Source organism: Athene cunicularia (genome assembly GCF_003259725.1).
Source record: "Athene cunicularia isolate RWA chromosome 2 unlocalized genomic scaffold, athCun1 chr2_part1, whole genome shotgun sequence".
Lineage (NCBI taxonomy): Eukaryota > Metazoa > Chordata > Aves > Strigiformes > Strigidae > Athene > Athene cunicularia.
This window is the reverse complement of record NW_020799095.1, coordinates 52,643,432-52,658,395: the sequence shown is the minus strand read 5'-3', so window position 1 is coordinate 52,658,395 and position 14,964 is coordinate 52,643,432. Positions and strand designations below refer to the sequence as shown.

Here is a 14,964-nt window from a genome sequence, read left to right as displayed (position 1 = left end):
ATATTACTTTCTTTCATCTGCTAATCTCCTAAATTTCTTTTAGTCCAACTAAAAAGCCTTGCAGTGTTGTTCTTTGGTGTCATGGTTCTGTGTCTATGTAACCAGAAAGATAAGCCTCTTAGTGTTTTGAACTTGTATTTCTTTAGCCATTCAAGTTGTTTCTCAACTCGGAACATGTACCAATACTAACATTAATGTTTTTTCTCAATACAGCATTGCAGTGTTACTGCCACCTCTGTACAAAAGACAACTTTACATGTGTGACAGATGGGATGTGTTTTACCTCAGTAACACGAACTGCAGACAAAGTCATACGCAATAGTATGTGTATAGCAGAAATTGATCTGATTCCCCGAGACAGGCCGTTTGTTTGTTCCCCCTCCTCCAGAGATGGAGTCAGTACTTTGGCTCATTGCTGTGACAGAGACCACTGCAATAAAATAGAACTTCCAATTCCAACACCAGGTAAGGGTTTTGGTCATATTTGTGGGGTTTTTTTAAACAGAAAATTCTGTAAGAGTGGAAGTTTTAGTTTAGAAATTGTAGGTGAATTTGAAGGTCTAAAGTACACTTCAGATTCTGCAAATAAAATTTTGAGAAATTTGGAACAAGAAACAATCTTTTGGGTAGGGATGTTAGGACCAGTTTTGAAGACTTAGATGTAAGGTGAATGGAAACTGCTTAAGCATGTAGTTGCTTTTGACCTTTGTAGTTATTTTGATTCTTGAAAAAGTCAGTGTGCAAAAGTTTTAACAAATAATTGAATATTAACAGATAATTGAAATAATTTGAAGTTCACTGTGAAATACAATAAATTTAGTTGCATTAAAAAAAAAAATAAATAGTTTTACCATTTTCTTTTCTTTTTCCTGTCAGGCCCTACTCCAGGAAAACCAGCTTCTAATCTGGGACCTGTGGAACTGGCTGCTGTCATTGCTGGACCTGTCTGCTTTGTCTGCATTTCTCTAATGTTGATTCTATATCTTTGCCATAATCGTACTGTAATTCATCATCGTGTGCCAAGTGAAGAAGATCCCTCACTGGATCGCCCCTTTATATCAGAAGGAACTACTTTAAAAGATTTAATTTATGATATGACAACTTCAGGCTCTGGGTCAGGTAATGTCATACTTCTAGTAGTGATTACTCTAAGAGCCTTGTAAGGCGCTTTTTTTTTTTTTAATTTTGTCAAATTTGCTTAAACATAATTAACTAGAGAAATGACTAGAAAAACTACTTTCATGTAGATTCATTCAGTATTGGTGAAGATTCAGTATATGGAAATAAAAGAAACATAACTGAGTTGCTGGTACAGCTCATCACTTTGAAGAGTACAGTCAGATACACAGTATATCAGTCAGCTGTTGTAAAAGTTTTGTTCTCCTATATTAGTAAGGCTCAGTTATTTACCTTTTTGTTCTGCACAGCGTATCTAAACTACCAGGTTTTGTGATTTTTGTTTTTTGAGATAATTTGTGAAGTTCTTTTCTCTAGCTTTAAACTGAAAATACATTTATAGCTCTAGCTATTGGTATATGAAGAATATTCTGAATTCCAAGTATGAATTAGTATTTTAGCCAATTGTCTCCTTAGTGGAGATACTTTTTCAGTTGCAAATAGCCATTTCTATGTGTATAGAATGGATGGGATATGCAGACCACGTCTTAAGAATTTCTGTCCCTTGATTTCATGAATTGTTTTAGTTCTGACATTAACAGGTGTTGCTCTGGGAACATGAGGCAGTAGTCCGCTCACTGCATATAGTTTCTGCTATTGTAGTCATGACATAGTTGCTTCCAGGATTATGGTGGTCTGTGTCACAGAAATATGATTTAATAGGTATTGATAGGGGATGATATGTCAGATTAATCAGTGTATAAATTAATTAGTCTCTGGCCCGTGTTAAGGAGTGAGACATCAGATTGTGTACTGCAGCCTCCTGTTGGCCTTCTACTGGGTATGAAGTTTAATACTGAAAATCACTCCTACTGCTTGCAAATATATTTGCTGAAACATCTGTGCCCTTTCAGAGTACTTTCTGCAAAAAAATACTGGTGTTTCATTCTCAACTGCTGAATTCTTTAATTTCCCAGAATGGTAAAAAATTGTAACAACAAAACCCAAGCATCTAGGTTGTTTCTTTCCCAGGGTCAGTAACTGGTAAAACTGTTTAGAGTCTGTTGCTCTATCTGGTAAAATCAGCATAACTTGCTGAACACATTTAGAATAGAGGTCAGAATAAGTCATCTTTAGTCATATCTTCACTGAAGAAGGTGAGGTTGCACTGAGTGTGCAGGCAGTTATGTTTCAGTTGAAAGTTTTTGTTTGTACAAATAAGACAAGGGCAAGTTGCTGTCTGGTTAAAACTGGAGCCTTAGTAGTTTGTGCTTATCTCAATTCTCTCATTTACTAACAGCCATAACTAAAAGTGATTAATGGAACTTCCAACATACTGGGCTAGAACTTGCTAAGTGTAAATGCTGGAATTACTCATCTAGTTAGATTCTTTCTCAGAGGGGTATACAGAAGTAAGAGACTTAATAGGAAGGAGTTGGAGATTTACATTTCTTGGAATGGAGGAAGCTATGATACATAATTTTTATGCCTTTAGAAGCATAAAACTCTTAATTTCTGCAGGTACAGAAAAGTGGGAAATCCCAGTTAGAAGAAAAATAGGATACTTCCTCCAGAGCAAATGGCTAGAAACTAGTGATTATTCCCTTGTCTATTTGCAAATTACACTTTAAATAAAAGCAGCATTCTGGGGAATTACTTAGTTTTCAGAGCTTTAGGACAGTCAGGCTGGTCTGGACTCCCAGAGCACCTGGCCTGCTATAGTATTTGAGCATTGACTACTGATGGCTGCATCAGAGGAAGAAAACCAACACATATGGTCAAATTTGACATACCCCTAAGAAAAGCTCTTCACTAATTTGTTTTTATGCTTGAAAGACAAAGTCATGTTCAATGTAAAACAAGACTGGATGTTTCATTAGGACTGATACTTTAATTCAGCTGCAGTGAATTCCATGTTGTTCAGCTGTTCGTGAGACAAGTATTAGCCTTATTTAGTGTTCTGTACTTTTTATTATGACAGCAGGATAGGTGCTTCAAGTACTTTCTGTACTGTTGGCAGTGTATATATTTGCAATGACTTGTATCACTTTGTCTCAGAATTAGTGAATTACTATATAAATTCACAGTGCCCTAGCCCTTGAGCTGGCAATATTCTTGTGTCCTGAAATATGCTTGCAGCAATTCAGTCTCATTGAAATATGTATTTTAATCCAGACTTTGGTACAGCACACTTAAAATTGAAAAGACTGTACATTTATGGAATAAAATGGGGGTGGGGAACAGGGTCACTGAAGGGAGAAAGGTCAGGCACCCTTGTTAAAATAGTGCTTAACCTTTCAGAAACTGAACTATGTGAAAGGGGTGCTGTTGGTGTGAGAGCCTGCAACAAACAATGGAAATGTACAGAACAGACAAAATGATCTTGACCTAAGAGGCACTGCTAAGGAAGTGTTTATTCTGGTGACTTACAGTACATGTTCTGCTCTTAAATTCATACTGAGGAACCAAAAGAGCTGTTAGTCAAATGAAAAGGGTTCTACCAGGTTTGTATTACAGTATTCTCTGAAGAGAAGCCTATAAAACAGAGAAGTGATCAAAACTCTAAAAATTAGCTTCCCGCTCAGATCAAAAGAGAAGTAGGATTTATTTTTGGCAATGATGAATAATAGTAACCTGTTATCAATTATTCAGTCTTGACTTCTGTTAGTATTGCCCTGTTGTTCCATGACAAACAAGATCTGAAACAACTAGAGCCTTATGAAAGGAGTTGATGAAACGTCTAAAATAGAAGCTGCGGCTTCAGCAGAAGGATCTAAGAGAAGGATTTCAAAGTCTCTTGGAACTGAGAATGATTTTCAGATCATGATGCAAATCTCTAAATATCAACTACATATTGTATAAACAGATTGTGAGTTGGAGACTAACAGCTGGGCATCCCAAATGATAAAGTAACTTAGTTGCAAGGAAATAGGAAGAATTGTCTAAAGCAGAGTGGAGAAGCTTTGGTTATTATTGGTAGGTGACTTCAAGTAGGAATTCAGTGTTCAGAAATCCACAGGGTCACAAAAATTAATGTAAAGTGGAGTCAGTTAAGTGAATGTAAAACTCCTTTAAAATGTATCTGCTGTTTATAGAAGCTTGAAGAGAATGAGATTTTCCACAGTTCATGGGGCTGGGGTTTTTTTTATTACTTTTCAGAAGTTGTCTTGCAGGCAGAGGCTTATGAACAAGAACAAAGTTCTAGAAGCTGTTCTTGTTGGCTATCTTTATTACTTTAGCACTTAATTCCTTAATTCCTGAATTACCCAAATCAGGCACAAATTTCTTACTCGTTGAACAGTCATTGGTCCAAACTAATCAGAGTACGTGTAAGATATAGAAAAGCAAAAAACTCTTTTGTTAAACTCTCAGAAGGCGTTGAGGATACTTTGTTATGGTGTATGAAGATGATGATGAAGGCTTCCAGGGATAAATAGGATGACTGTGGCTGAATACAAGATGCCAAATGTTATGAGCTGCTGTTGAATTTAACATGGGCTTGAATTTTTTCATCCTCCTGAATAGGAAACTGTCACCTTTCTCCATGCACAGTTAAAAGAAGCTGTACTCCAAGAGCTTGAAGTACAGTTGTGCCCAATGTGTATGTCAAAGGTTAACATCACTATCTCCAGTGAGCTGCTTTCCAGGCAGTCTGGTTTACAGTAATGAGTTGCTCAAGTTCCTGTCAATACATGGCTATGTTTCCTTTTAGCAAAAAGAGGAGACTGCTCAGCTGCAACTAAAGTCTGTAAGGAATTCTTATGTAGGCAAGATAAATATGGATTCCAATCTCCTGGATTTGTTCAGCAGCAGTAGTAAGAGAAAGCACAGCTGAAAAAAAAAAAAAAAAAGGCAAGTTAAATCTTTTATTGTAAAAATAAGTATAGGAGCAAGGTGGGTAGATCAGTTAGCAGGGTTTTTATTGTATTATGGCATGTTAATATGACTGGGGGTTTGTAATGTGAAGTTGAAATACTTTGTGCCTGAAAGGTTTAGAACTTAGTATCTGTTTAGAGGCTAGCTGATGTCCTTGGACGACATCTTTTTTTTAAAAACAAGGGATGGCTGTAAATGGCATAGCAAATTGAGACCAGTGCATCTGAAACTGAAAATTTACAAATGGTTTTCTGAAACAGCTGTAGGAAAAATAAAATATTAGGCATATCACCCATCTCAAGTATACAAAACCAGCTTATATTTAACATTTGCTAGCAGGCTTTTAGTATTACATAAGTGATAAGGAGGAAGTTTTCTCTGGCCAACAAAACCAAATTTTAAATTTTCAGGGTTGAGTTTGGTCATGTGGTTGTTCTAGTCTGGCCTCTTCTGCATTTCAAAAGTCTGTCCATAAAGAATGAAAGTTACTCTTCATAGATGAGTTTTTACAGTTTGAGCGTGCAGCACAATTGACCTGAGGAACAGCTATTACAGCAAAAATTTTTAACTTTCTCGGTAGGAATTATTGCAGCATCTAACAATGAGTAAATCATTGGTATGGTGTCCATTTTTTCTCCTCCGTTCTTCATGTAGGTATATTGTCAGCATAGATCATGCAGAAAATTCTTGTATGTCTGGAAGTCTTGAGGCACTCCCCTGAACTCACCAGTGTTTTAATTTGCACTCCTTAGACTGAGGCATAAGCGTGGCAATGCTACTGACGTGATCAGATGTCCTTCTAATGCTGTTATTAGCAAAGAATGTCCAGAGATGGACAGGAGCCTATTATCTGAGCTATTAGTTGGGATTTATTTTCTGTAGCATAAGACAATACAGATGTTGTTCTATCAGCTATTAGAACAGTGATTATGGAGTAATAGATTACTTTGTAAAGCATTTAAGCAAAATAATCCTATACCAAGAGAGCTTATTGTGAGCAGATAACCTGGCTGATGCATTCATCCTGCAGTGTTGTATCACCACAGGATTCTGTGATAAGCTTTGCAGTTACAACAGGAAAGGTTTAAAATAAACAAAAGCCCACCCTGGTTGGGGGATGCCAGTGCTGCTTGTTTGTTCTATAAACTTACTGGAGCATGTTATGAAGTGCTATGAGCACGTAGATGTTCAGAAGCTGTAAAACTTCATGAGTGTAAGCATTTTTCTCAAGTATAGTTACAGTGGGGTGCACAAGAATGGCCTGTGAAATGGGAAGCTTGCAATACAAGTATGTTTTCCTGTTTTACAGTGGCTTGAGAGTACTAGCAGGCTACTGGAGTACTTGAGCATTGAGTGTCAATTTTTGACATTCAGTGTTGCTGATAAGCATGGTTTAACTTTAACTTAGAAAAGGACCAAGTCATATCTAGTGATGAGTAAATGAATAAGTGGCAAAAATGCTCTTAAACTGCCTTACCAGGAGATTTATAGGCAGATTGTTTTCAAAGAAACAAACAAACCCCCCCAAAAAAACCCTCATCAATACTGGTCCTAATTGCTTCATGGTTTGTTTCTTTTTTCATTAAAGCTATCAAAATCCTAAACTAGAAGGAAGTTTGTGCCTTCTTTTTTACAGCTGTAGAGGCAGTTTGTAGCATGATGTTTTGCTGGTCTTTAAGGCTGAAGGTAGCATGTTCCATACATGGTTGTTAGCAGTTCACAGCAGGGTATTAAAATCTTAAGAGAGTTTATGTGCATTCTAATAGAAATATCTTAATGGAGTATGGATCTTGTATTTACTACTTATGATAAGTACTTGTTTTGTTAGAGTGATGTTTAAGGTAAATGTTAAATCTTCTTTTTAGGTTTACCTCTACTTGTGCAAAGAACAATTGCAAGAACCATAGTACTTCAAGAAAGTATTGGTAAGGGCCGCTTTGGTGAAGTCTGGCGAGGGAAGTGGAGAGGAGAAGAAGTTGCTGTGAAGATATTCTCTTCAAGAGAGGAACGCTCGTGGTTTCGCGAAGCAGAAATTTATCAAACAGTTATGCTACGGCATGAAAACATTCTTGGGTTTATAGCTGCAGACAACAAAGGTTAGTGATACTATGAATTTGTTTTCCTGATTATGTACCCAGTCAGAATAGATGGTAAATGGAGGGGAAAATAAAGTCGTGAGGATCCAATTAAGAGTAGCAAAAAATAATTCTGTTACTAAAGCATTTCAGGGTTTGGTAGGCTCTTCATAGGTTTAATAAAGTACATTTTCCTTTTTCTGGAAGACATGCTTTCTTTAAATCTTAAAAAAAAAAAAAAAGGCATATTTAATGAGGTGTAATTTCTACAAGTGAGCTAAAACACTGGCTAAGTTTGGAAACGGGATGCCTCATCCTGTCAGCCCACACATCTGCTGAATACCTGTACTTCCCTAATAGCCTAATAAGATAGATGTGTGGGACCAAAAGAGATCGTGTCTATCCTCTTGTTTTAATATAAAGTGTGGGATAGAGGATTCATTTTTATGGCTGAGATATGAGAAGTTATTAATTTAGAACTCTAGTTAGAAAAGAAATTGGTAAAAGGGAATTAGTTCTTTTTTCCTGGTATTAAAAAAATTGTACCTCTTTCCTGAAGCTTTCCTGATCAGCCTTTAAGTGTCCACTAAGAAGAACAGTTTAACCATTGTTTCCGCTTGATTTGTTGTGGTTTGTCAGATGAAAGTTTTTTGGATTTACCTGCAGTCCAACTTAAGACGCAGAAATTTGGCAAAAACCAACAAAGTTTTTAATTTCTAAAATGTTACACGGTTTCATTCAGTTATTTTAATCTGGAATCGCATGTTTCACCACAAATGGCCTTTGACTTTTTTTTGTAAAGAAAGCATTAACATAAAACTCTGTCACTTTAGGGAGGAGTCAAGAATCCACACACATCCTGGATTCTTAAAGGGCTCTCAGTTTTGTGAGAAATTCCTAAATGGTTTTAGTGTAATTGAAGTATACATGTAAACAGAGCTCTCTTTAATTATCACTAGATTAATTTCAAGTTTTTATATCTATATAAATCTGTAGAATTGGAACAGAACCCAAGAGGTTGTGCAGAACACTACATTTCCCCAGGAAAGGGTTAGCCATCAACTAACTTGCTTCTAGTAGATGTTTGTGCAACTTGTTAACCTCCAAGAGCTTGCAGATCTACAGCATACCAGGCAACTTTTTCCTCTAGCTTATTACACTTGCCATTAGAAACTGTCTTACTTTCATGCCTAAAGCTGTATCAGATATTAATAGGACCTGTGAGAGCTTGAGTTAATTCTAATGGACCGCATGGAGTATCTGGAGTCTGGATTTTAAATTAGATCAGTTACATTAAAGACAGAAGCCTTGGGTACTATGTCTCACTTAAAAGCATAAAGGATATATTGCAATGCCTTAGCTACAACTTTTAACAAAATTTGTCTGTGGTTAAGCATACCAGCCTCTCATTTTGCCCCAAAACTGTAGGTAGTTTGTCCAAAAATACATTTGATGACTCTGCAGAGGAGGTATGAGGAAGGTTTTCTAAACAAGTGGGTGCCTAAAATAATTTCCTGATTGCTGGCTCAGGTTCCAGATGCAATAGGATGAAATTTCATTTGACTTGGTCACCTTCAGGTTCCTTGTAATATAATATGATATAAAATTGTTCCTGGTTTCTAGTCTTACTATGCTGTACATTAAAAGAAAAAATCCTTAGTTAATAGATCATGCCATTATTTGAGACTCTTAAGGTTTTAGGGCAACGTTCTGAGTTCTTGAGAACTGGTTGGTAATTGATTTACAAAAAATGGATAAAGATGTGTTTTGCAAATGCTGCTATTCTTGACTATTTTCTAATAGTATTGCTGTTTGAACAGATGTGGAAAGATGGATTATTATATTTTAAATCCACCAATTCAGAATTCTCAGTATAACCTTCTGCATTCTCTCAGTGAGGAAACATGTACAGATTGTTTTCTCTATGTTAAGCAATCGGAAGTCCTGTGTATTGAAAGGTTAATACTTCAAGGCTTGTTTAGAATACTTCAGGCCACCTGTAGCCCATTAAATGGGAGAACATAGAGGGACCATTATGGAGATAGCACACCTGCTAATCTAGAAGAACTATCATGGTACCCAGAAAGAAGCAAAGTGGCTTTAGAGACCAATGGCTCATTAACAGTCATTCATTGTAGATGCTGGTGCTAACTGATAAATGCTTATTAGGTGCCAGGTGCAAGATGAAGTTTTATTAGTTCACAGCAATAATAGCTATAAAGGATGTGTGTCCATTTCTCCATAGGTCACACTTTTGAATGCATTCAGGAGTTACTACAGCTTGGCTGGACTGCACAAAGTCAATAGATTAAGAATCTGTGTTTCTGAGACCTTGCAAACATGACTGCAGAGGTAGAGCAGTACAAGAAATTAGTTGTACAAACCCAGTTCAGTGCTTGCTGAAAGCTTCAGTGGTACATGGAGAAGAATTCTCAGCAATGGGTTCTCATGTATCCGTCATGAATGCTGAGGACTCGTATCTTGACATGTAGTTTGTGGTATAAATGTGGGCCATGCTGCAATTCTCACTGCCAGTAAAAGGCATTAATTGGGTCTCTCCTCTTAATGCAGCTGCATATTTTTCACAGTTGCTGGGGAACATCTTGCTGGCCATTGTGACTAAAATTGGGGAGTTGCCTTCAGGTAGAAGAGTGCATGTATATTTTAGAAAGTGTTTACAAGCAGATGTAGATCTGTTTAAGTCAGTAGTGTTCAGCTCTGGTGGAGTCATAAAGCTTGTAACTGAACTGTCTTCACTCCTTGTTCTACTATACTGTTTAGACATTCCACATGCCTTAATGGCACATTCTCCTCCTCTACTTCCCACAGCTGTATGGTGTTCAGAAGGCTACAGGAGCTGGTCCAATCTGTCTGCTTTCCCATCCCAAAATGTACTGGGAAATAGGTGCTGCTCTTAAGCCAATTTAAGGGCTGAGAGTCGGTAACTGCGCTTTTATTCCCTCTGGCTAGCATGTTTGTGTTCTGGGTAGCTCTTTACTCAGCCAGGCGTATATGCTAACTTTCAAATACTGCTAGGTCAGGGAAGTTAGTTTCTGGGCCATGTGTTGCCTTGTTTTGAATACCTAAGCAGATAGTTTAGGTTTTGAGTGCTTTTTTGTTTTGTCCTTTCTAACTCAAATACTTAAAGTGTATTGGGAGCTACTTATCTGCACTACTCTACTAGCAGAAGAATGGTGGCAGCAACCTTCGTTTACAGTACTAAAGGTTTCCCTGGCTGTCTGTAACCATAATTGTCTGTAGTCATGTTACAAGTAAGGTGTACCACATTCTTTAAGGTAACTTCATGCACTAAAATACTTTGGCCTCTCCATCCCTTCCTCTTAATTGAAAACTACACTTCCCTAGGTGAAAGTTTTGTTCAGTCAGACTACCTTACAGGGTAAGTAGATCCCCAAGGAGGATAGGCAGTGAGTGACAGAGAAATGAGCAGAATTCCTTCCTCTTGAGAAAAGTAATGTTTAAGCCATTTGGCTTTTCTGAAGCTCTGGCTTTAGCCTGAGAAGAAGGAATTTGACTGGAAGATCTTGCTAATCTACACAGCTTAAGTGCTTTTCATCAATTTAATCAGATGGCTATCTCAATGTGATAGAAGCAAGCTGTTCCACTAACAAAATATCAATCCTCTTCTAGCCACAGACAAAAGCGTTTCCCCTGACATCTCCCTGAATATCTAATTTCTAAGAGTTTTCTAGTTACAGATCCTATCTGTATGTGATCTTTTTACTGTTTTTTTTTTTTTCTTTTCTTCTTCTGTTTTTTGTTATATTATCTGGATGCCAAAAAAGGCTAATGTATCCTACTCTCTACTTTGAAACACTGTACTACATGGCATGAAAGAGCACATGCAAGTAGGCAGTTTCTGTAACTTTTTAAACATTCAACTTGGAACATGTCTGTTGTTCAAAACTCTTGTACCAAGCAATACTGTCCACACCTTAAAGCCTACTATTTGGTTTAAAAACATGCACATGCAAAGTCCAAATTTTTGTTTGCTAGTACCAGTGTGAAAAAAACATTTTTCACTGCAGTGAATTCAGTAAATTCAATTTTAACTGAAGCTTGATTACGTATTTGATAAAGCAATTATTATAAATTCATTTCTTCCAAGAGGCAGCTTGTCCGAGATGGATGTTGCTTGGTTCTCACTAATGTTTTTCTTAAACTGTAATCAGTCTTCTAACAGCATGTCTGAAAGGTGCTTTACTCAGAATTTCAAATTTTGTTAGAACTACAAAAGAAAAACCTACTTCTGAGTGATTTTGATGGCCTAAAATACTTTCAGGTTTCTTGCAAATAGATGAAATAACAGTAATTAATTTCTTAAATAGGTTTCCAAGAGCATACATAAATTTTTGCAATGTTCTTGAACGTTCTGAAATTGCTTGGGATTCTTGATTATGGTGTGTATATGAACTAAAGTAGGTTACTTTGTCATGGAAGACCATGCTACTGTATATAATTACTACTGAGTGTAATTACTTTTCTTACCTGATAATGCAAATCCTGTGATTGAAAGCTTCATTGAAGATGCTGTTTGCTGTGCAGCTGAAAATATTCAGGGTCAGGTTAATTATTACTTGGTAATAATAATTAACTGTTAACAGTATAAAAAGTTCGTCAGAAGGTGTTCTGTTCAGATTGCTAAATGAATGTGTAGCTCGTCAAAGATAGCAAAGTAAAGAAAATGTAGATCCCATCTAATGGCTGGACACTACTCATTGCTGCCTTTCAGCTTGTCTGCAATTAGTGTTATTCTTGTAAGCTTGGATGTAGCACTGTCCCTTCTTAAAATCTGGTTGGAGGGCCACAAATAGTGACATACAAAAGGAAAGAATAATTGCTGCTTTCAGAATGGATAGTAAGCCCAGCTTTGTATTTTCTCCTTTGGAAGAAAGGTAAAAACAGACTTAATACTTGCAGGTAATAAGATAAAATTGAAGTAGAAGGGTCTGTAATCAACAGTGTATTCTCAGGTGGGCACCTAGAGTTAAGAGGGGAAAAACTTTATGCAAAGACACTGTAATCTCTAATCAAAGCAATGATTATTCTTCAGAAACTTTGTGACATCTTTAAAAGATCTGTTTAGACACAATAGGTGTGGTAGACTACTTAGATTACTAATTTTCTCATAATCAGTGTTTTTCATTCTCTTTACCCTTGTGCCTCCTGGAAACCTCAATTTTGGCCAGCAACTTAGAGGTCACCACAGGTGGGATTTGACTTTGGTTTTGAAGTAATGTGTCCGATTGCTGCTTGCAAGCTTCTACTCCAGGAGGAAAAATCCACCAGCTGCTGGTAACTGTGGAAATTGTCTCCCAGACTGAGGCTGGATAGGTAGTAGGAAGACTGAAGGAGTTATGGGGCAAAGATTGAAAGACTTTTTATGGGTAGTGTGGACAATATTGTCCTAGACCCATAGTGACAGTATTAGTTTTCCATCATGCATTCAGCACTGTTAACCCCAAGCAGAGAAGTTAGGGGAAGACAGGACCTGGCAATACCCTGTATAGTTCACCTCAGAATCATAGTGACATCAGCTTTCTATGGTTTGTCTTGTAGTTTAAATAAAAGAATAATCAATAAGCTGTTCAGAAAGTCTTGCATGGTACTCCCAGCCCTCAGAGGCATTTAAATGTCACAGGGAGAGAGGTAAAGACTTAAGAGTTTAATTGGCTGAAGTTACTTGTAAAACATGATTCGTACTTCATAAGCATTATATGAAAGTGACGTGTATGATTTGCTTGTCTTTTGCATGTGTATATGTGGTATTGATGCCAGTGTTATTTTGCAGACAATGGTACATGGACTCAGCTGTGGTTGGTGTCAGACTATCACGAGCATGGATCACTCTTTGATTACCTGAACAGGTATACAGTAACAGTGGAAGGAATGATAAAATTAGCTTTGTCCACTGCCAGTGGTCTTGCTCATCTTCACATGGAAATTGTTGGCACACAAGGTAATCTTACAATTTTTCAGCCTGTCATGTGGATAATACCAGATTATTTCAAAATTACATATACATAGCCTCTTCTACTATAATTCTCTTTTTAATTAGAATATTCAACCTTTTCAGGGTGGAGTTGCTTTGCACACAACTATGTAACTTAAGTGATGAGAAAGCAGCTGAACTCAGCACAGATAGCCAAGTTAATCCCTTGTGGAGCTGAGTGAATTGAAAAAATGTCTGTTTGGGACCTTTGGTAATTTCTGGACTAAGAGAGCTTCTTAATTTAGAAGGTTTTTTACTTTCATTCCTATGGTATATCCAGGTTTTGTAATGCAACATTCCTTCCTACAAAACACTTATTAAAAGGCACTAAGTAATGGTGCCTGTATCTTATCTTTGATGTGAGACAGCACCATGGGTCTGTTTCCAGAGATACTAGAAATTTTTTTGTGGCAAGTAGTAGGTCTACACAATAAATACTTGTAGGAAGAGGGAAAGGAGCAGTAGACTGTAGTAGACATTTAAGGCACTTTTCTGGACAGCCAGTCCACAGTGAATGATTTCAGGAGTTACCTTGATGCCCATGAAACAGCAGAACTGGAAGGAATTTTGTAACTTCTAAAAAAATCTGCACCATGCTTAGAATAATAGCAATTACCTTTTTTTACAGATGTGTTCTTTCTATTTTTTCCCCTTACAGGCAAACCAGCTATTGCCCACAGAGACTTGAAATCAAAAAATATCTTGGTAAAAAAGAATGGAACATGCTGCATTGCAGACCTAGGATTGGCAGTTAGGCATGATTCAGCTACAGACACAATTGATATTGCCCCAAACCACAGAGTGGGAACAAAAAGGTAAAACTATTAACACGATGTATCAGGCAACCTTTTATAATAAAATACTTTGTTTTTTCTTGTCCCATACTGAAGATATTTCTGGATGCAAACACAAGCAGCAGGAAAACATAAATAATGGCAGGTAGAGTTCGTAGGCACTTCCTTGCCAGCTGGTAATTTACATAGACAGTAGGTGCTTAAAAAGCATATTGAATCTTGGCATCTATTACTAGCCTGTGTAAAGTACGAAAAACTTGAAAAATATTGTAGGGCACAAGTATATATTAAAACAATTGGGAGACTTCATGAATGACAGTTTTAGAGACTTCACTGTTTTTTTTTTTTTTTTTTTTTTTGCCTTGTGTTGCATGGAAATGTTGCTTGAAGCCCCATCTGGAGTGTAAGACAGGATATTGACAGTGCAAGTAAAAAGCTGAATTTTTTTCAGTGTAAAGCCTATGTGGTAGAACATACAAGGTGCAGAGTCTTGGATCTGGGCTTTCATGGGATCATGTTTTTGAAAAAATACGAGAACTTAAAACAGTTATCTTTGTCATCTAACACATAAATAGAATTGTCCAATGGATGAGTCCCTTTCTTTTAAAGGCCTACTTCTGCATTTGGAAGTATTGATTTTCTTGTCCTCAGAAGAACTCAGAGCTGTTTACCTCCATCAACACAAGTGCAGTTAAAATTACTGGCTATAACTTATCATTGGTGAACCTTTAGACAATAACAACTGAAGGCTGTTCTGAAGAGAAGACTGATTTTCTTTAGTAATCTGTGCAGCTATACAGCATACAGAGATAGCAGCACTAACAGTGAACTACAGCACCAGAGTTGTGTCATGCGGGCAACTGTTTGTCCTTTTAATGCATATAGGTTCAGTGGTATGTCAAACTGAGGTTTGTATGCCTGCCATGAGGAAATATGTGGAAGCATAATGGCTCAGAGCTGTACTTAGCATATACTCTAGCAGTGTTGGAGAAAATGCAGTGTTGATGTTGCCCAATCTCCAATCCATACATTAATTTATTATTTTTTTTAATATATCTCTTTAGTGATTGATACGTGGGGGGGGGGGGGG

General features: G+C 37.1%; 1 protein-coding gene across 1 annotated transcript in view; it reads left to right on the top strand.

Annotated features, from left to right (window-relative positions):
• The first annotated feature begins 216 nt into the window (after positions 1 to 216).
• TGFBR1 (transforming growth factor beta receptor 1) overlaps positions 217 to 14,964 on the top strand; it is a 27,503-nt gene continuing 12,755 nt past the window's right edge. Inside the window, exons 1-5 of the mRNA XM_026842552.1 lie at positions 217 to 465; positions 877 to 1,119; positions 6,858 to 7,088; positions 12,880 to 13,047; positions 13,739 to 13,895. Of these exons, the coding sequence (XP_026698353.1) occupies positions 273 to 465; positions 877 to 1,119; positions 6,858 to 7,088; positions 12,880 to 13,047; positions 13,739 to 13,895 (992 nt within the window). The 5' untranslated portion in view covers positions 217 to 272. The remainder of the gene's footprint in view (positions 466 to 876; positions 1,120 to 6,857; positions 7,089 to 12,879; positions 13,048 to 13,738; positions 13,896 to 14,964) is intronic.